A 19,904-nucleotide genomic window follows, 5' to 3' on the forward strand; every position below is an offset into this window, starting at 1 on the left:
AACTGGTTCCTATTCATAAAAACTTTTTAATCTAAGAAAAGAGATAACACTGATGTGGCAAAAGGCAGGGCAACATCTGATAAGGACCATCTGAGCCTCTGAGTCTGATTAGGCTCAGAAGCATCAAGGCCTTATAAAGTTTTATAAAAGTATATAAGAGGATTGGAGTTGTGAAGATGTTTATAGGGAGCTGCTCCATCAGGGAAGTAAAGTTTCTATTTCTAGCTGTCAGCTAGAAATAGAAACACACCTGGCATTTCACTGAGGTGTTGGTTTAATCTGAATGCCAGTCCTGGGAAGTTTACATATTGCACTGTTTTTTGCCAAAGATAAGGAGCTGACCAGACAGAATCCTAGGAATACGGTTTGAGCTTTAAGCACTAGACTTCTAAACTAGTTTAACACACTCATTTTGACAGAGATGTGTGCTCCACAAAATCCTGATTTCCACCACTACATTCCTGATAGTGACCATCACTGAGCACCAACTCTGATCCCTGACACACTTCTGGCGCCAAATCCCTCTGTCTACTAAAGAGAATGTCTCCTGCTGAGGCTCAAACACTCAACTTGGAGCTACATTAATGCTTAAATAGCTTCATTTCTGCACACCAACATAGCTGACTTCACCATTTAGCTCCATGGAAATGGTGCCAAACTGCCTGCAGCCATTTTGTTCAGTCCTCCAGAGGGGAATTTAAGTGGGAAAATTGTGAGGGGCAGCAGGAGTTACTCACATGGAGTGTCAGTCATCCACTGGATAGAATGGGAACTGTAACACTACAGATAAAACTAGTGGAAAATAATGTTTGATTTGATTTTGAATTATTAAATCACAGATAATTAGACTAAAATGATAAGCTGAAGCATTATCTAGGTAAAAAAATCCACATAAACAGCACTGTGCAGTTCTGTATCAGCCATTCAAGATAAAAAACACAATCTCATAGTTTTACACACTCTACTCCATTTATAAGAGATTGAAACTATCTTGGGCTTCAGGTATTTCTCATCTGAAGCATCTTTTTGTCCAGCAGCAGCAGCATCCATAGCTTCTAAAGAATTGACTCCATTTGAGAATAAATAACTCAGTTCCTACAGCTGAAGGTTGTCTATACTTGCTAAAAGTTCTCCTTTTCATTGTCTGCCAAATCCCTAGAAAGAAAAGTCCTGTCCCACCTACAAAGGATGCCTGGATGGGAGTTTCTGAAACTTTCTTTCCCAATAGTGAGAACTTGTTCATCAGGAAGCTCATGGCTCTTTTTAACACAGGAGGAAGAAGCAGCAGTTGCTGTTTCATTTTCAAAATCCAATGCCACACAACAAAACTTTTCCTTGATGTCTCTCACCATCTCCTGTTCTGCTGCAGGCAGCCAAGAAGTTTTTAATCAACACACAGTGTGACGGTCAGGACACAGATTTTCCCAAACCCATTTTTAAGACAAGCTCCAGCACTTTACAGACGTGAAGTCATGTTCAAACTGTAAAAAAACCCCCCTATTTCTTAATAAAAATGTGAATCTCTCATTAAAGTAAAACACACCACTAGGAAAATATAACGATACCTGTGTAAAGCCATGTTATTCTTGGGTAGGAAATGAAGCACATGTTTTCCACTCAAAATGAATAAGGCATTTCTGATACACAAATAATTGAATTTTAAACATAAAACAAGTATTTATGACAGTCATAATTCCTGTAAGCTGCCCATCTTTGTATACAAAATTATATCACGGCATCAAGCTACAAAGGCCTGTGGTATTTTAAGTTTTTTTTCAAACTATATGAAGACTTAAGACTTCAAGAGAAGGACAGGTGGAAAATCCAACCCCCAGGAAGACTCATCAGTCATTGGTCCCAAGGCAGAGACAGCACTGCCTGAATTGCTCCACACATGGCTGGCACACTGAATGTTTTAAACAGAATCTGGAATGAAGAGTGGAAAAAACTTTCAGATCTACACTTAACAGGATCTGAAGAGATGGTAAATTTTATTTCTTTTAAAATTAATACTGACAGTTACTACTCCTGAGTCCCCTCCTGAACCACAGCTCTTCTGTGAACAGCATGTTATATTTTCTTTGGGATTTCATTTAAAAAGAAAATCACCAAAGCCAGTGGATATCTTTCTATTAACCCAGGTCAGATTTTTGCTGACAACATTAATTGAAGATGATACCCCTGGGATAATTTTCTTACACTGATGGCAGGACTGCACAGTGGAGAAATCTAGTTTTTGTAGTGGTTTGAACCTTGTTTTCCCCCCAGAGGCTAAGAAAAGTGGTAACCCCCAAGGGGTGGAAACCCCTGGAAGTTTTGAAGTTCTGTCCAGTGAGCGCTCCTGCAGAAATGTAAACATACCACAACCAGACTGGAAGAGAGGAGTTGTAGTTTGGTAGTAGTAGAAAGTAGCCATGTTGTAGGAGCCACGAGGAAAGGGGCCCGGAGCCCCTCGGGGCCTCTGGGGCCCCCCAGCCCCAATTGGGGGCTACAGAGACTTGGAACAGTGTGACGCTGGACTATGTGTCTGTAGCTGTGAGCTGGGAGATGTTTCCATCGTGAGTGAGCAGAGACAGAGCAGAAGTGGCGGCAGCGTCCAGAGGTTATGGCTAAAAGCCAACTGATAAGACCTGAACCAGAGAAGCAGCAGAAGCTAGCAGCAGAGCTACGGAGTTCTGGGGGTAAGAACTGATACCAGACCCCCCAAACCTCCTTTGAGACCTCCTGGAGAGGAGGAGGATGATGGACTATTACTTGAAAGAGCCTTGAAGTGCAACATGCACTGCAGAGAAGAGCTGAGAAGCTCAGGTCGTCCTGAGAGCTAAGCCAGGACGATGTGGGAGGTTGGCCTTGGGGGCCCTCCCTTGCTGCAAGCTACAAAGAAGCTCGCAGCCTGAGACAGGGCACAGAGGCCCTGCAAGGAGCTTGAATCTCCTGGAGATACCAGACCGTCACGAAGACCCCCTGCGTCTCGTGATATGACGTGGTGGAACGGCCTTGTCTGGGGTTACGAAGCCCACGGAAGACCCCTCGGTTGGTTGGCGACGGGGCCGAGGGAGCTTGGATACCTCCCTCCTGAGTGCTGGCAGAGATCCAGCAACAGCTGCATGCATGAGAGAGAGAGACAGACTGCTTCTGCTACTCTGAAGAAGCTGCTGCCCTGAGAGACTGGAAGGGATCTGTCTTTCTTTCCCTCCTGGACTTTTATTTGGAGGGGAGAAGAGATCTGATCCATTGTAAATACTATATGTCATGGTAGAGATAGTTGTGATCGTGTGTATAATGTGCTATAGTATTTATTTGTACAGTCATTGTAATATATTCCCTTTCCCCATTCTGAGTCTGGTTGTGTTTTGTCTGGAAAAACCCATCTCACATTCGGTTGAGATGTGGGAGGGGGGATGGAGCTAGAGAATTGGATTTTGGGGCTATCTCAAACCATGACAGTTTTATATCTATATATCTACACACACATAAAAAATGCACAGAAGACACAGCTGGAAGAAGCCATGAGGAATAATCTGTCTATTCCCATCTCAAGGAATAATAAGCCATTCCTCTAAGATCATTGAGTCCAACTGTAAACTCAACACTGCCAAGGCCACCACTAAACCATGTCCTCAAGTGCCATATCTAATGGCTTTTAAATCCCTACAGGGATGGGGACTCAACCATCACCATCAGAGCTTCTGATGTGAGGGGGTTAACTCAAATTTTGGATTTCAGAAGCTAATATTTTTGCCAATGAAGCCAACATTTAATGGAAACTATGCTTTCAATTAAAGGTTACATGAATTAACAATATTTCATAATTATGGTGATGAATTTAATGCAATCAGCAATAAACAAGAAGCCTTTAAACAATCTTGAAAGCAAGATTTATCATTACAGTATAATGACAGAGGAGCAGTCCTGGACACGTCTGTTGTATGAGCCACATCTCCTGGTTGTTAAAAAGTACACTGTTCTTATGGTCTGTTGTAGGTTGCTATCTCCCAGTTGTATTCTCTCCCAGTAATTCATTCTGTCAAACTCACTACTTAATTAATTTATTTACACTGTTGCTAAATTGATGCATAATCTTCCAATTAAATATATGCCAAAAGTTGGAACAAAGGGAAGTGCAGAGTCACATCCCATTTCCCCAGGTGATTCTATACCTATATCTGTATTTAAATCACATTTACTTCTCTTTCTATCACTGGTTAAACTTGTAACATGGACTTTTGGCCATAAAGTTGCTCCAAAATATATAAAACTTCAGAGGTCTGCTTTTTGTTCTGATTAAAGTTGGCTAAATCAGACTAGGTATGTCACAGGCAGGAACACTTAGCAAAGCATCATTTGCTAAGACAACTCACTTTCCCAAGACAACACAAACATTCCACTTTTGGAACACTTTTCCCCTGACCCCTGAAGAGGTGCTCCATTTGGAAGTTCAACAAAGTCATGTGCTTCATTCTAATCTTTCAAAACTCACAATTCTGGTATGACAAGTAGTATTTTGTCTGATGCAGAAGTGCTGATGAAGGGACAGTGTCAAGGGTAGAAAGCAGGAGCTGAGGAGTTGCGCTACAAGTTGAACACTCTTGGTAGCCAGAGGTGGGCACCTGAAATGTGCCACTGATCCAAAACTCACACTGAAGATTCAGCTGGTTCACAACCAGCACTTTCAAACCTCACTTTTAAATACATCAATGACTCATCAACTCCAACCAAAAAAAAATATCACATAATCCTGTGTTATCATTATCTAGATACACACCAAAACTCAGCATCAGAAGCCTCTTGGCTTCAGCTTTCCTACATCCAGAACTGAGCACAGTCTTGTGAACACACACACACACAAAAAATCACTCCAAGCTTTTAAAAGGATACCTGTGCATGGCAGTGACATATTTGCAAGTCTAAAATGTTTCAGGACCTTGATAATGCAAGAGCAGCAGCAACTCTTGCTCTCTGATCATGGCTTACCCATCTTGCCACACTAACCATAAGGGATTAGCTCCCAAATTAAGAACAATATTGAACACCCGGGACTATTTATATTTTTTAGCTGCTTCCATGCAGGAATGATCCATGGCACAGGTTTCAGACAATTACCTGAGTAATTTTTTCCATGGTTGGCCTTCAGATTCAAAAGGGTGGGATGTTCCTCCAGCAAAACCAGAGTTTGCTGTAGGAAGAATGATGTCAAAATCTAGAAGTGAAAAAATGTTTTAGAAAAGTGTCTCAAAATGGTTTCCTCTGCCCACAGAACTACAAAGAAAGCTCTTCAAATACAGCCTGAGTAATGGATTTTTAATATCTTTTTAGTAATGTATTAAATTATATGAAATAATATTATATTTAAAATACAAGTGGTATTATCATACAATAAAAATTGTTATTTATATATTTTATTTTATTAGTATTTTTACAGATATTAAAATAGACAGAAAGCATGCAAGTGCAAATCTGCCAAATTCACCTCTATTTTAGAACTGAAACCACTGTGCTGCAGTTTTATTCTTTTGTTTACCTCAGCTTTGCCTGACCCAAGGAGCTTATTTTTGAGCACAAAACATCAGGATAGTTTTATGGGTAAGTTTATTTGAAGAATATCTCAGAAACAAGTATTATTACGCTCCAAAATGAACTTAAATGGAAGAAAGATCCTCTTTTGTGAAGCACCTACAAAGTTAACAGCTGTCCAGAGCTGGAATTACTCATTAGGGGGAAAAAAAAAAATCAGTCCTAAAAAGAAATTTCAGTTCCATATCAATCCCCTAAAAAAAATGAATAATCAGATGTTTCCAGAAGTGGGGTTTGGGATGCCAGGCCATCTTCCATTTGAAGGTTTAGAATAGAAATGCAGGGAGAAGTTGAATAAACCAGAAAGTAATTATGTAAAAGTTTAAAAATATATATCAGTCAGATATAATTTCAGACAGGGAACACATAAGGGAAGAGAAGGTGCTTACATAATTTACAAAGTGCTGGTGATTTCAGCAGTGAGGAACAAACCTGGACTCATACAAAGCAGGACCCTGTCTAAATCTTGGGCAGTTTCCAGGTTTTCCCTCAAATCCAGGCACTGCACAGCCCTGTAACCACAATGTTGAGGGATAACGATATCCCCCAAGAACCAAAATAATTCAGTGTTGATTTTAAAGGCCATGAGACTCAAATGTGAGGAGCAAAGACAAATTACTGAGGAAGAACTATCCCAGATTACCCCAACACTTATATTAAACATTTATGTTGTCACCAGAGCCAGAAAAGCTCCATCCCTCCCACATGTTGTCAGGTCAGTTCCTGGGAACAAATTAACAGGGATGGACAATGCCCTGTATTATTATCCAGCGGAAAACAGAGCAGGCCCAATTTGAATATTGTGAATTGAAGCACGGGAGAAGAGGAATGTGCTCCCCGCTCCGCTCCCACATCCTGCAGCATCCCTGCTCCCACTTTCCACTCACACTCAGCCTCCTTCTTTGGTGATCCCCCTCTTTCTGCACCCTGTGGATGGTTGGGCACTGCACTATTGTGCCTTTGTCCCATTTTTGGCACATTACCCAGTAATTCCCTTGTCTCTTCTGCATCAAGATGCTTTTAGGAGTATGATTTCCAAGCATTAGAAATAAATCTGTGGCTTGGATCAAAATCATGCAACTGGTTTGGAAAATTTTGGGGGAAATATATATATATATATATATATATATATGCACATACAAAAGATATTCCCTTGGCATCAAAACTCTAGGAATTTTATTTCAGAAATTCTCTCAGCCACAGGAGTCTTTGTGTTTGTTACAGAACTTCAGGGGGACTTGAGATACATAACTGAATCACAAACGCCTGTATATAACCAAATATACACTTTTTTCCTTATTTGCGATAATCATAACAGTCATCAGCTCTGTTTCTTGTCTCTTCCCTACCAGAAGAAGGGAAGCTTGGAGACCCACTTCCACAAGTGATTTAAGTGACAAAGAAAAGCTAAAGCTACAAGGGCCCATATAGTACCTGACCATTATCTGAATTACAGCACGGCCTGAAGCCTCCTTCACATTACACCTTAAAACCAATCTATCCACCGATGAGTTCACACTACAGGAAAGCACATGTCACCTTTTTAACCTTCTCCAATTCCTTTTCCTAATTACATTTTAGATAGTCTGTTCTTGCATCCAGCATTACCCAGAGAAGGAACACACAGCAGTATGTTGTTGTGCACAGGACAATTTCCAGATGCGGGAACAAAAATAGTGACCTCCAATTTTTATTTTTTTCTTCAGCAAAATATAATTTCTTGCTGAATGCAGACAGCAGGAAAATTATCAGGGAGCAAAACATAATGGGATGTACGAGGTAGACAGAAAGGTGTCCTCACAGCAAACAGTGCAAGACTGAAATCCAAATATTGTGCTTCCACCTAGTGGAGTAGGAGGGCAATTTATTTCCAGATACGAACTGAGGAAGTCCCATTGCTCCTGTATCGACTTTGGTTTGTTCTCTGGAACACTCTGCACTCACCAGTTTGGGTTCATGAATACGACCCAAGAACTGACTTTAGATACAGAGATTATAACTGCACACACCTCATCCTGGAAAGTGTGAGTACAGAACAACCCCAGCCCCTTGTCATCCTTTCTGTGGTATTTTCCGTAGGAAAACATTACCAGGAGAATATCCCTGTGGAATTTTCTCCCCAGGCCATTTCACCTGCAGACAAGGGACCAAATAGCAATCCTGTCTCTAAAGAGGAGGAACAATATTTCCACATACACACTCAGACACTTCCCCAAGAGACAAGGCCATATGGAATATCTGAGATATTTAACAAAGTGAGAGTGTCCTTTGGAATTCCCATGCCTCTCCAGTTTCTCCTGCACTTCCCAAAGAGGTCACTGCTCTGGCCACACACCAAGGAAGCTGTGCCTCAACAAAATTACATTAAAAATAAACACCCACCTTTCCCATGTCACTCCAGTTACTGATAACTCCGTGTTCAATGGGGTATTTCAGGCTCAGGATCCCTCTTTTACTTGGTGCTTCAGCCTCTACATTGCTGTCTTTTTGATCCACTCCAACCATAACATCCTGCAAAGGATTTATTCCAATATTAGTGCAATATATCAGGCACATCAGAGATAGAATAACATTTTTAAGTTAAAGCTTCATGTGAAATACTGTACCTGTTACAGCCCTCACACAATGTACTCCCAAAACATGTAAGGAACTAAAATGTGAATTCATGGGAAACCACCTACTCTGGAATCATTCCTTCTACAAATCAACCAGGAAGAGCAAGGCAGGTTCAAAAATGAAAGAAGTATCACATACTTGGTCCTGCCCACACAGGAGTCCAGCCAAGGTGGGCACTAGCAAACTCATCATTCTCCATCAGAGGTGGGTCCTTTGTCACTGCACAAAGGAATAAAGGGAAGGAATTATAGGTGGAAAAGGTATAATCTCTCTAGATTTACTTATTTGGTTGTTCTTTCTGTCTAAGCAGTTCCATTAATGCCTTGAAACAGTGAGATTTCCCGTTGTTGGAAGAGAAATATATTTCTAAAAATGTACATTTTGGAGGGGGAAAAGTATTAACTTATTGCCATAGGTTTATTTGTTCTAAAAAAAAAAAGGGGGAATTTTTTTTCTTTCCCCTGCATCGCTGTAAAAGAAAGATGTTGAACGAGGGAGAAGTAGAGTGTTTGCCTAGGGTGATTGACACACACAAAAGAACTAGCTAGCAGGCCCACATTCCAGGCTGATAGCTCGCAGAAGACTTGAGGGGGGGAGGTAATGAGGTTCTTTTTCCTCTCCTCGGGAAACAGCAGGCATTTCACTTTTACCCTGACTCAGGGAGTGGATGTGTGTGGAAGGACTCTGAGCTCGCTTTGGTTTTGGCCGGGTCATCTGTCTGCTTCTGGCCCCGGTTCGCCTCCGTTCTCCTGCGCCCTGTTCTGCCCCCAGCCCAGACTTGCTCAGATTTCATCGGAGAGGCTTGACCCTTCTGCAAAGGAACCTTTGGGGGAGTTCTGGCCACAGCCAGCCGCTGACAGCGTGAGTTCGCGGGAAGAACCCTTTTTTCCCCCCTTTTCCCCTTCCCCTTCTTAGTTTTGGGGGGAAATCTCCATTTTCGGCCTCTCCCGCACCCGGGACCTCACGCGACGACTGCCAGAGCCCAACAGCGCCCCCTGCTGGCCGTGCTGAGAATTGCGCCAAAATTGGAGGGGACTTTTGGGTACAGGATTATTGTTTAGTTGTTTTTGTGTTCTTTTGTTGTTCTGCCAATACACATATAGCCTTTAATAAAGGGCTGTTAATTTTTTTTTCTCCATACTTCTTCCATTGGAGCCTCTTAATTTTGGATTTACAGTTTCTTAGAGGGAGGAGCTTGGTCTTCCTCATAACTCATCCTCCTTAGCAAAACTCTTCAGTCTCATTAAACTGAGACACTTATATATAAGACAGATTTTCTTTTAAAAAACCCTCACTTATTAAATAATAGTTTTACTAAGTTTATCACTTTTGCATTAGGAAGTGTATCACAATTGCCCCAAATAATATAACAACATATGAGGTAAAATATTTTTCATGACACAGAACTTCAGGGAAGGGTTTTGACAGTCCAGAAAATTAAAATCTGGCTCAGATATGAACAAAACAAACAAAAATCTGCATCTTGTATTTGCAAAGGAACTTTTAGAAATCTGATTAAGCAGAAAGACCCTTTTCAAGGTCAAGAAAAGCCACAGTTATCCTTTCCAGTCTTATTTGAGTTTATAAAGTGATGTGCTGGAGATCCTCTTTGGAATTTTATTGAGCCATACTGTTGCTTAATGGAACAAAAAGGGAACTTATCACTATTATTCATTTGGTTTCTCATGTTAGCAATGCTCTGCCAATGTTTTTAATTTGCACTGATTCAGCAAGTACTAATTAATTGAACAAGTTGGTTTGTTTTTTTTCCCCCAAAACACAACCATCCAAACCAAACAGAACTTTCATTTTGGTACCAACTGACCTGATGTCCAGGATGTTCAATGATGCATGGAAATAAAGCTCTTGGGGCATCATCTCCTGCAAACCCAACTTTGCAAAGCCCAGCACCACTGTCACATACAAGGGCAGTGGTTTCATCACCATCACACACAGTGCCTCATAATTTTGGCTGCAAAGCACCAATTTGGAGGGAGGGACACACTCCTCAGATGGGATGGAACAGGACAGAAGGAACACCCCATCATTTAGAGAGCAAACTCCTGTAGGAGGAGTAATGTTGGGAAAGAATAAACCTAAACAGCAAAGTCAGTGCTAAAGCTCTGATGTAACAAAGCATGTGAAGTATCCACACAAATTTCCACTTGAATGGGTTTTACCAAAGCAAACTAATCAGTCCTTTATTTTCAAAGGGGAAATCTGCTGCACCCCCAAGGATCCTGTGATATTCTGTTAATTGGCCTCATGACCATGGACAAGCTCTGCAAGAGGACACACAGTCAGCTCCACTTGGGCTTCATCATAAACCCCATCTCTTTCAAGGTTGAATTATCTTTTAGAAAGTTCATTTGTGCTGGTATGCACATACCAGCTCTAATGTTAGTAGTTCATGGTACATAAGAATCACCAAACTTTCATTACTTCAAAGATCGCAGTTGTTCCCTCATGGCTTGTTGAAATTTGCCTTTTTCTCAGAGGGTCACCATCAATCTCAAATGAACAACTAAAAATAACCCCCAGCAAAAGTTTCAGGGAAGCATTTGCTGTGTGTTTGCAGTGATAGCCACTCTGTAATGTGGAGTGCTCACTCTAGGCCCTACTTCATGTTTGTAAATGGTAAATACCTCATGGAAGTGGTTATTCTGGGAAAAAGAACAAGAGGCAGCTGGCACAACCACCCAGGAACATCTCAACTTCAGGAGTTGGCCATCACATCAAAGTGCTGATCTCCCTGAAATTCATGGCAAAATTCCCACCAAGAGAGGGCCTGGAGTTCACCAAGATGTATTTTGGATGCAGTGGTTATTTTTAGGATTGGACAATTGCTTCTTTAAGCATTTGAGAAGAGGGGAGGACTTTATTTTTCCTTTTTGGCAACTTCACTCAGTAAGGAAGGGTACTTCAGAAATGGGAAAGGAATGAAAAACAGCACTCATCCAGCAAAGTTCTTGTCCCTAACAGTGCAAAAATGGGATTTTATCACATGCATTTGCAAACAGCTTTAATAAAGGAATGTTTAACCATTAGTTCTGGTAGCTGGTATCTTTGAACATGAGTGAATGTTGCTGTGAATTGTTATTTTCTTCTAAAACCCTCAGGAAAAGGCTTAAGAGTGCAATAAACCAACTATTTACCAGTATCCAACATTACAGAACTGCCTGCAGATTCTGATTCCAACAATGTAAACTAGAAGGAAACTCAGCCCTTAAATACATCAGAAATTACATCACGAGACACTGGAATTTAAGAGTAGAGAATTTTAAAGCAGTTCCTAAATTTGCTTGATTTTAATTTTTAGTTTGTTTTTACTTGTCTAATTCCCAACTGCAAAATTAAATACAATTAACAGAGAACCTCCTTTTTGTTTTCTGATGTTCAGAGAGAAAACACTACTGTTCTTCCTCATTTCGTTTCACTAAGTTCTGTATTACCCTACACCAGCAGACCCTCTGGAATGCCTTCAAAGCCTCAGGTAAAAGGCATCCAAGTCCAGGAACCAGTATGTAATCCCTCAAAGATCTCAGACTAAGCAAAGCAAAGCATTTAAATCATGAAATGTAACATGAAAACACTCTCAGGGCAATACTCACCCAGGAAATGGTGATGATTTGTAGAAGCTGCTTCATAAATGACATGGTCTCACTTCCCAACATATTATATCAGCCTCTGGAATGGAGTTCACAGAATATCTACACATGTCAAGCCACTTGCAGAAACTTTTTTTTTCAGTTTGTGCTTGTCAGCGACAGCAAAAAGGCCTGGATGAATTAGGACAGAATTTCCAACACCTCTGGATCCTTTCCCACTCACTAACTTGCTCTGCCTCAGGACAGAGGGTTGTTTTCTCCCCTCAAGACAAAAATCCCTCACACAAGGTAAAACTGGAAGGACTGTAGGTCCAGTGTTGCCATTGAAAAGCATTCTGCTTCACTGTAACATAATTAACATAATTAGCTAACAATAGTTCAGTATCCTTCTGCTAACACCCATCTTCAGGCTGGAAAGGGATAAGTCAGCATGTACAGTCCTCATGTTATCCCAGTACTTGACACGAGGGCTGAAAACAGGGACTGAATCAGCCATTCAAAGGAGATGAGTAATTACTGTTATACAAAAAAAAAAATCATCAATTATATTGGAATAGATTGGATTTATATTAAAAAAATCAGACCTTTACTAGACTAAGAAATATTAAAGACCATCAAAAGAAGAAAGTTTACAGGATTTACCTACAGTGGTTTTTCTTTTCCCCACAAGATTCTCAGTTGAAAACTTACCCTTTACTGACTTGTACCTTGAAGCTCAAACATGTAAAATATGTAATGTTGTGCCTTTATAAGCTTGAATTTCATGTGTTCTGCAGCTGAGGAACATTTTGCACAAAGACAGGCAGTGACTAAACCCCACCAAGACAAGAAATGCAAGTCAATTAAAAAATTACCAAACTCCCCACAAGTTACAGGGAAAAAAATCACAAAGAAGAGAATATAAGAAGTTGAAGACATTTCTCTATGTCATCTCAATTCTTAATCTTTACTGAATCTTTAATCATCAGCTTACCTCATTACCACACACAGAACTGGGCACAAACTGAATGGCAAAGAACAACCTTCTTAATTCTTTTATTTTCAGCCAAAAAACCCTCCAAGCAATGAAAGAAAATCAAAAATTCAGTAGTTCTTCCTTTATTGCACTCTATAAAACTTCTTGTGATAATCAAGAAGCCAATATACAGTAATAGCTTGATATTCCTTTGAAATTTATAGTTTGACTCTTAAAATAAAATTTGTATAGAAAAGATATCATTTACAACCCATTCAGTAGTAACCAATCATTATGTACTCACAAACAATATTAAATAACTTGTATGCAGCAGTTTCTTTAGAGGGCAGGGGGGAATATTTTCTCCTTAGCAAATATAATATTCCACTGTGAAAGAGCCATTCAAGTCAACTTTGGAGCAAAGTGTGATAAAGACAAATTTCATTGGAGAAGCTAAAGATTCATGTAGTGTCACAGGAATATTTACAACTGTGTCCAGTGCATAGTGTAACAGCAGCATGTGAGGAGTCTATTATCCTAAATTGGCACACCAAAATAATCCACCCAGGAAATGCAGTATTCAGAGGACACCAGTGAGGCACAGGAAAACAACAAGGTGGAGAGTGACCAGGTAAGCGAGGAATAAATAGCGAGATTTTGCTCGGGAAGTCAGCAGTTTGGAACAGTAAAGGCTTCGCCCTCGGAGCCACCTCCGGAGGGAAAGGGCTCCTCCTTTCATCTGGGTAGGAAACAAAAAATTCCATATCAGTAATCATGAATACGAACAAGAAGCTCCACTGCAGCTTGGATTTCTGAGGCACTGTAAACCTGTGACATAGCAATTGATGCCACACCACAGGCTATAAAAACATAAATAATATAAAGTTCAAAAAACCAGCATTATTAAAAGGGGAGAGGAATGAATATCAGATATTTGTGTATTATGCAGTTACACAGACATACTAGAGATGCATACTGCATTTTGTGTATGCACATAATTAAATGCAATGCACATTTTATTTAATGGACGTGTGTAGTACAAATATGATTGCTACTATTTTAATTTTGACACAGGCAATATGTCTTATGATGCAGTTTACACAGCTGCTTGTATTTGACTCACAGCCCAAAGAGAAAGAAATTAAAGATGTTTTTTCAGTGAAATGGAGTTTCAGAAGTAGTTTGCTGCTTTGAATGATGGCCTGCCCAGCCCCTTGATACCAAACACACAGAGTACTTCAGTCAGCTTTTCAGAGCCAAGGCACATCAGACAAGTAAGCTGCCTTGTGCCACTGCTTACACATAAAGGGGACAACAAAAAATCAGTGATTTCCAGTCACTCAGGAGGGAAATTGCACTCCAAGAATGAATGACAGTTGAAAATAAGATATAGGAAAGGGAAGACAGAAAAAAGAAAGCAGTAGCATGAGGGGGATCATGAGCTGTGCCATTTCAATCTAGTATGCAACCAGCAGGATACAACATGCACACCCTTTTTAAGTAGCTGGTACTTCAGGGTTTTTGAAAGCTTTCATCTCCTTACCTTTCTCACAACAACATGTTCACTGGGATTGATTATTAAGGCTTCTCTCTCCTCCTCAGTTTCCATCTGGACAGTGTATTCAGTGGGTACAGATCTGTAACTGCTCACTTCAAATCTAGAGAAAAATTACAGAGAGACATGGAGTACTGAATTATCTCCTCTTAAGTACTGAATTCACACAAAAACATTATTTTGCATTCTTACATTACTAAGGGAAGGTCTCCACACAGAGCAGTCAGACTCACTTTATATTGCCAGGTCTTTTTCAGTCTCTATTTACAATCTACACTTAAGATGTTTCATTTATTCAGAATAAACACCAAAATTACTACCTGACTGAATAGTGATTATCAGATGATGGTTGTGAGGGATACTTTATGTAGGCAGATGGATAACGATATTTTAAATCTAACCAGTGGCTCTGCTAAAGCTGTATATGTGATTTTTTTTTCTAACTTGGAAAAAAAGAAATACCACTGAGCCCAACAGATGAAATTAAATAAAGAAAAAAAATCCAAAGCTTGTAACACTTTCTTCATCCAGGGTTAAACTTAGCTTTTTTTACACAGTTATACGTAGATTTCCATTGCTTTGGGCATTGTGGACTCAAAAGGAGGTTCTATTATCTGTTTGTTCTATTATTTGCTCACAAATCTAACACCCACAGGAAAACCTATCACTAGCCTCTCACTAAAAATAAAAAGCAAACAAATAATGTGACACGGTATTTTACCTGTTACTTGTCTCTTCAGAGAGCCCAAGAGCCTCTTCTGCAGCTTCTCTCCTGCTCTTCTCCTCTGCCAGTGTTTCTGTCAGCTGGGAGAGAGCCTGCTGCAGGGACTCATACTGCTGCTCAGTCTCTGCAAGCCTAGGACAAAACGTAACCTGAAATCAGTATTTTATGTACTTAAAGAATTACTTTTTTGCTCTTTTTTTATTAAGAAATCTTCCTTTTTCTGACAGACTTAATTATAATAAGATGCTTTAGCTTTATATTGAAATGAAGTAAGGTACAAAACCAAACCACAGATGGTAACAATTCAAGGATATGACTTATGCTTTATTTAATCCACTGTAAATCCACTTCTTTCCCTTCTCCACACAAATGCCTAGAGGGATACAAAAGCATTACTTTCACACTCACAACACAGCTGTCAGGAAAACAATATTGCTAATACATGCTCTGAGTCCTGACCTTTTCCTGAGCTCATTTAGCTCCATATTGTCTATCTCAACAATAATCCCAGATCTTTCCCGTGGCGCTCCAGGGGGAACTTCTCCTCTAGTTTCATCCTAGGAAATATTAAGGGAGGGGGGAAAAAAAGCCAGTCACCATTTTTCTACTTGCTAAAAGTCTTTATTTCAATTAAAGAAGCCATAAGCACCACAAAACAGTGGAACAAATAATTCTTTGATGCCATTTAATTTTTTGATTTCCAGAGCTGAAATTTTCCAGGCCTGTTTTCTAACAGAAAGTTGAGGAATGCTGTGGGACCTGAAGGATACAGGTACACCTGTTACCGCAGCAATCTCTGAATAATTCTGAGGGGAAAGAAATGCATCTATATCCACATAACAATGCAGCACTGAGTACAGCTTCAAAATATTGCAGCTATTCATTTATTTTTAATTTATAGTTCTCCTTGTTTGGGTTTATTCCCATTTATGGAAGAGTGAGGGTTGTTTACTATAAGTATCCACATATGTTATTTTAGGGCATTATATTAACTGATTGTTAATGAATAGCCAAGGCAGTACAGGAAAGCTTTTTAAAAATTAAAATCTCACAAAGGAATAATGATAGAATCATAAAGCATGGGCTTGGAGGGGACCTTAAATCATCTAGTTCCAGCCCTCAAATAATAACCTTATTGTTATTATTAACCTATGTGTATGAGGGGTTGGCAAACGGTACCAAAATGCTGAAGTGGTGTTATAAATCTCACTTCTGAAAATATTACTCAAACACCTTGCAAAACTATTCATGAATGATGTGAAATTATCACTAAATTTCCTGATCCATTGATAATTCATCATTCAATTACCTCTGCCAGTTGTGGATCAACTGAAAAAATATTCCAAAACAAAAGAAAAATCATGTATAAACAGTTTCTTTAAATGAAAAGTCAAATTAAACCAGCTTTACAACAATAAAGACAGTTATGTTCAGCACACATAAAGGGCTAGCAAAAGGACTGGATCGGTACAACAAAAAGTGAATTTTTGGCATGAAATATGTAAGCACAGAAGAAAAAACCCTAAAAGTATTTCCATAAATTTGTTTACCTGAACTGAGCCTTGGAAAGATGCCACTTGCATTGACTGATATTCCCTCTCCAGCCTTAAATATCGATTTTGCAGATCAGTGTAATGAAGCTGGTTATCCCTCAGAGTCTGAGACAGAGTCTTCAGCTGGGCAGACAAGACAGCATTCTCCTCTGCTGACTGCACAACCTGCAAGGAATTCACATTTAAAGAACTAAAAATTAGGAATTAGCTCCTCCAGGAAATTCCTACAGATTTGAGACCTGCTGTTTCAAAATTGCACAAACTTTTTGGCAAGGTCACAGTTTCGCTGAGGTTTAACTAGTTGTTTTATGAGACCAAATAAAGAAACATGAGCATTGATTTCCCCTGTCATCAAAATACCCAAACCAGAAGGAAGAATCTTGTTCCAGCCTGTTTCTGTCTATAATGAAAAATATTTTGAGTAGAAGTTTAACAATGCCTCATCAACAGCTTTAGAATGCAGAGTCAAATAAACCTCTCTGTCAAATAAGTCAGAAGAGCTTGACAGAAGATAATACTGACATTTAATTTGCAATTTCTAGTCTGACCCAACTGGGTTGTTTGGAAGAATCTGAGTTTTAAAGTAAAATTAACTGTCAGTCATGCAAGACACCACCAATTTATCAATATTTCTGTGTGATCCCAGCCCAGACTGCATGAGCTATTGAGGATCAGAGCTGTTGTTCTAAATTACCTTGGAATTAATCTGCTGGAAATGCAGGTCCTTCTGGTGGATCTCCTGGAGGCAGCGCTGCAGCTCATTCTGCAGCTGATTCTTCTCAGCCAAGACACATTTGATTTCCTCTGCTGCATCTCCACTTCCAGCAAGGGAGGCAGTTTCTAAAGCCTTAAAAAATATTCGGATATTCAGGGTAAACGGTACAGGAGTTCTCTAAATAATACACAACTCCAACACTAAATACACAGAATTTCCTTTGCACAATATAATACCCTTCTCACAATGTAATACCACATTTGCAAGACACTTTAAGTAGAAGATGGGGTCTTTTTAATATATAGTGTTTTCAACCTAAATATTTGCATTAAGAAACAATAAAAAACTACAATGAAAAGGCAACCTGACTTAATTTTTAATTTGCAAGTAGTGTGAGGAACAAAGAAAGGTGGTAAAATAGAAACATATTAATATAGAACACCTTTCAAAAATTATTATTATTCAAAAATTATTTTCAAGCTAAGAATGTCTTGTATTCATGACCTGCAGAACAGTTGTTTGGAAATATGGATTTTAAGCTGAAAGAGTCCATTTTGAAAAGAAAAACACACCTGATCTTATCATCAGTTTACAGCTTTGGCCTCCTTTAACTCTAATGCTTTATGGAATCTTTTTACCCACATAATCCTGAAATAAAGATTTTTATCACATACTCCATAACCCACAGATATTACTGTTCAATAGCTCTTACTTGTGATTTTAATCACAGAAAATGAACAGCATATGAAACTCAAACCTGACCAACTAAATGTTGGTTCTAATGAAATTAAAAATTCCTTCCTTTGGCACAGAAAAGGGAAATAAGAATAGTAGTTAAAAAACCACTTTCCTTGAAGCTTTAATGACAGTTTAAAAAAGCAGACAGCAATTGCCAGACTGGGTGTCAGCTGCTGCCTTTCTAAATCCAGGATTTTGTTCCTGGCAGAAGCCAATTCCAGCTGCTTCAGGGGAAAGGCAAGAGCACTTCCATTAGGACATCTCCCCTTTCTCCCTCCAGTTAGATCCTGCTCTAATCTGCAGGAATTAGACACTGATTTAGGCTCTGAAGAATGAATTTTATTAGATCTTTAAAATTTCTTTGCACCAACTACACAGATTGTGAAATTTGTTGTCAGCATGAACTACCAACCTCTTGATCCTCTTAAAAAGCATGTCCCTAAAAATAGGTTGCAGCCATAATAAATCTGAAAAAAAAAAATCCATTTAATTTTTTTTAACTTCTTCCTGTTATATTCTGGATTTAACTAACATAAGATAACACTTGCCAGATTGCTATCACGTGCCGCATAGTTCTCTGGAGGCTGCAAATTCAACACAATAAACTGCTAAATTCCATTCTACATTCCTGCTGCATTCCACTTCTTTACCTTGACTGGATAATTGCTGCCAGCAGGGACTGATTTCATAACAATCATGTCTTGTTGCAGCTTCTGTAGCTCTGCAATCTGTCGATCTTTCTCAGCAATTGTGATCTGACATTGATTTCTCAGTGCCTGGGACTCAGAGAGGAGGAGGGTTTTTTCCATTCTGAACATAAAATATTGTATGTTAAAGAATTATACACTACATACAAATCAATGAAAAGGATAAAGCTGTACTTACTGTTATTTCTGTAATAAATAATGGTAACTTTGGAAGAGTAATATGCATATATGTATATATTTATGCTGTTCACTGGTTAAGTCTACAAGTTAAAATGAGGTTTGAATATTTCATAATTTGCTCACATTTACAGAGAAATGTGGGGCTGGCCTTTTGATCTACATCCTCTCCCCTAAAAACTTGTAGTGTAAGATAAATAATACCTTACAAAGACTTTATAATTAGAGATCTAGAAATTGCACTATGGACCGTAAAATGAAGTGAGGCACCAGGATACTGCCTATGGCCTCAAATTCAAACAGAATTATTGTTATTCCACACCAAGCATACTCTTTTACTGTAGTTCCAAATACCCAAGCCACCAACAGAACAGAAATCATTTAAATAAGACTCTGAAACTTCACATAAACCAAGAGACACAAAAACACAAGGAAAACTGTGCACAAAGACAACCCCGTGGAAGTTGATGTCACACATTACAAACATTCTTATCCTGCCTCCTGCTAGTTCTGGGTGTCAGTTTTATGTTGGGTTGTGAAGTCGGTGATGAATTCTAAACAAGAACCACATGCACTATTTAAATTTAAAATTCATACCTTAATCCAGCCAGTTCATTCTGGTATGATGTGATCTCTCTCTCAGTTTCTGCCTGGAAGGCTTTTGTCTGATGCAGTGCCTTCTCCAAATCATCAACCTTGGTCTTCAGTTTTGTTATTTCCACAGCTGCAAGGTTGGCTCCTTCCTTAGCCTACATTTAATAAACATCATTAGTGAACTGGAGTGAAAACTCTATGATTGAAGTTTGATTACAGAATGTTGGTTTTCCCCATTTGCTCCATTTAACAGGATAACTAACCCCCAAAATTGTAAACACACCTTTAGTCACACAGTGCTATCATAGCACTTACACAACCTACGAAGTTAAACTTCAGAATCCACAATGTCTCAAAGCATTCCCTGAACAAAGAATAAAACTACAAA

General features: G+C 39.2%; 2 protein-coding genes across 10 annotated transcripts in view; both read right to left on the minus strand.

Annotated features, from left to right (window-relative positions):
* Positions 1–1,845: 1,845 nt before the first annotated feature.
* On the minus strand, positions 1,846–11,915 carry LOC113958848 (actin-like). The gene is made up of 5 exons (XM_027667423.1): positions 11,802–11,915; positions 8,329–8,409; positions 7,957–8,085; positions 5,104–5,200; positions 1,846–1,926 (listed from the first exon to the last, which is right to left on the minus strand). Exons 2-5 carry the CDS (start codon positions 8,380–8,382, stop codon positions 1,916–1,918), a joined length of 291 nt encoding a protein of 96 aa, XP_027523224.1. The 5' UTR covers positions 8,383–8,409; positions 11,802–11,915; the 3' UTR covers positions 1,846–1,915.
* A 902-nt stretch (positions 11,916–12,817) lies between these two features.
* LOC113958849 (golgin subfamily B member 1-like) overlaps positions 12,818–19,904 on the minus strand; it is a 37,656-nt gene continuing 30,569 nt past the window's right edge. For 8 of the 9 annotated variants that reach the window (XM_027667430.1, XM_027667429.1, XM_027667426.1 and 5 more), the window contains 8 exons: positions 19,520–19,671; positions 18,689–18,848; positions 17,280–17,432; positions 16,583–16,750; positions 15,492–15,589; positions 15,030–15,164; positions 14,297–14,411; positions 12,818–13,492 (listed from right to left, as the gene is read on the minus strand). In XM_027667430.1, coding sequence (XP_027523231.1) covers positions 13,334–13,492; positions 14,297–14,411; positions 15,030–15,164; positions 15,492–15,589; positions 16,583–16,750; positions 17,280–17,432; positions 18,689–18,848; positions 19,520–19,671 — 1,140 coding nt within the window. In that variant the 3' untranslated portion in view covers positions 12,818–13,333. Of the gene's footprint in view, positions 13,493–14,296; positions 14,412–15,029; positions 15,165–15,491; positions 15,590–16,582; positions 16,751–17,279; positions 17,433–18,688; positions 18,849–19,519; positions 19,672–19,904 lie in introns of those variants that run through there. The other variant, XM_027667432.1, reaches the window with a different exon arrangement.

This window comes from Corapipo altera, unplaced genomic scaffold, assembly GCF_003945725.1.
Source record: "Corapipo altera isolate COAL_440 unplaced genomic scaffold, ASM394572v1 114, whole genome shotgun sequence".
NCBI classification, from domain to species: Eukaryota; Metazoa; Chordata; class Aves; order Passeriformes; family Pipridae; genus Corapipo; species Corapipo altera.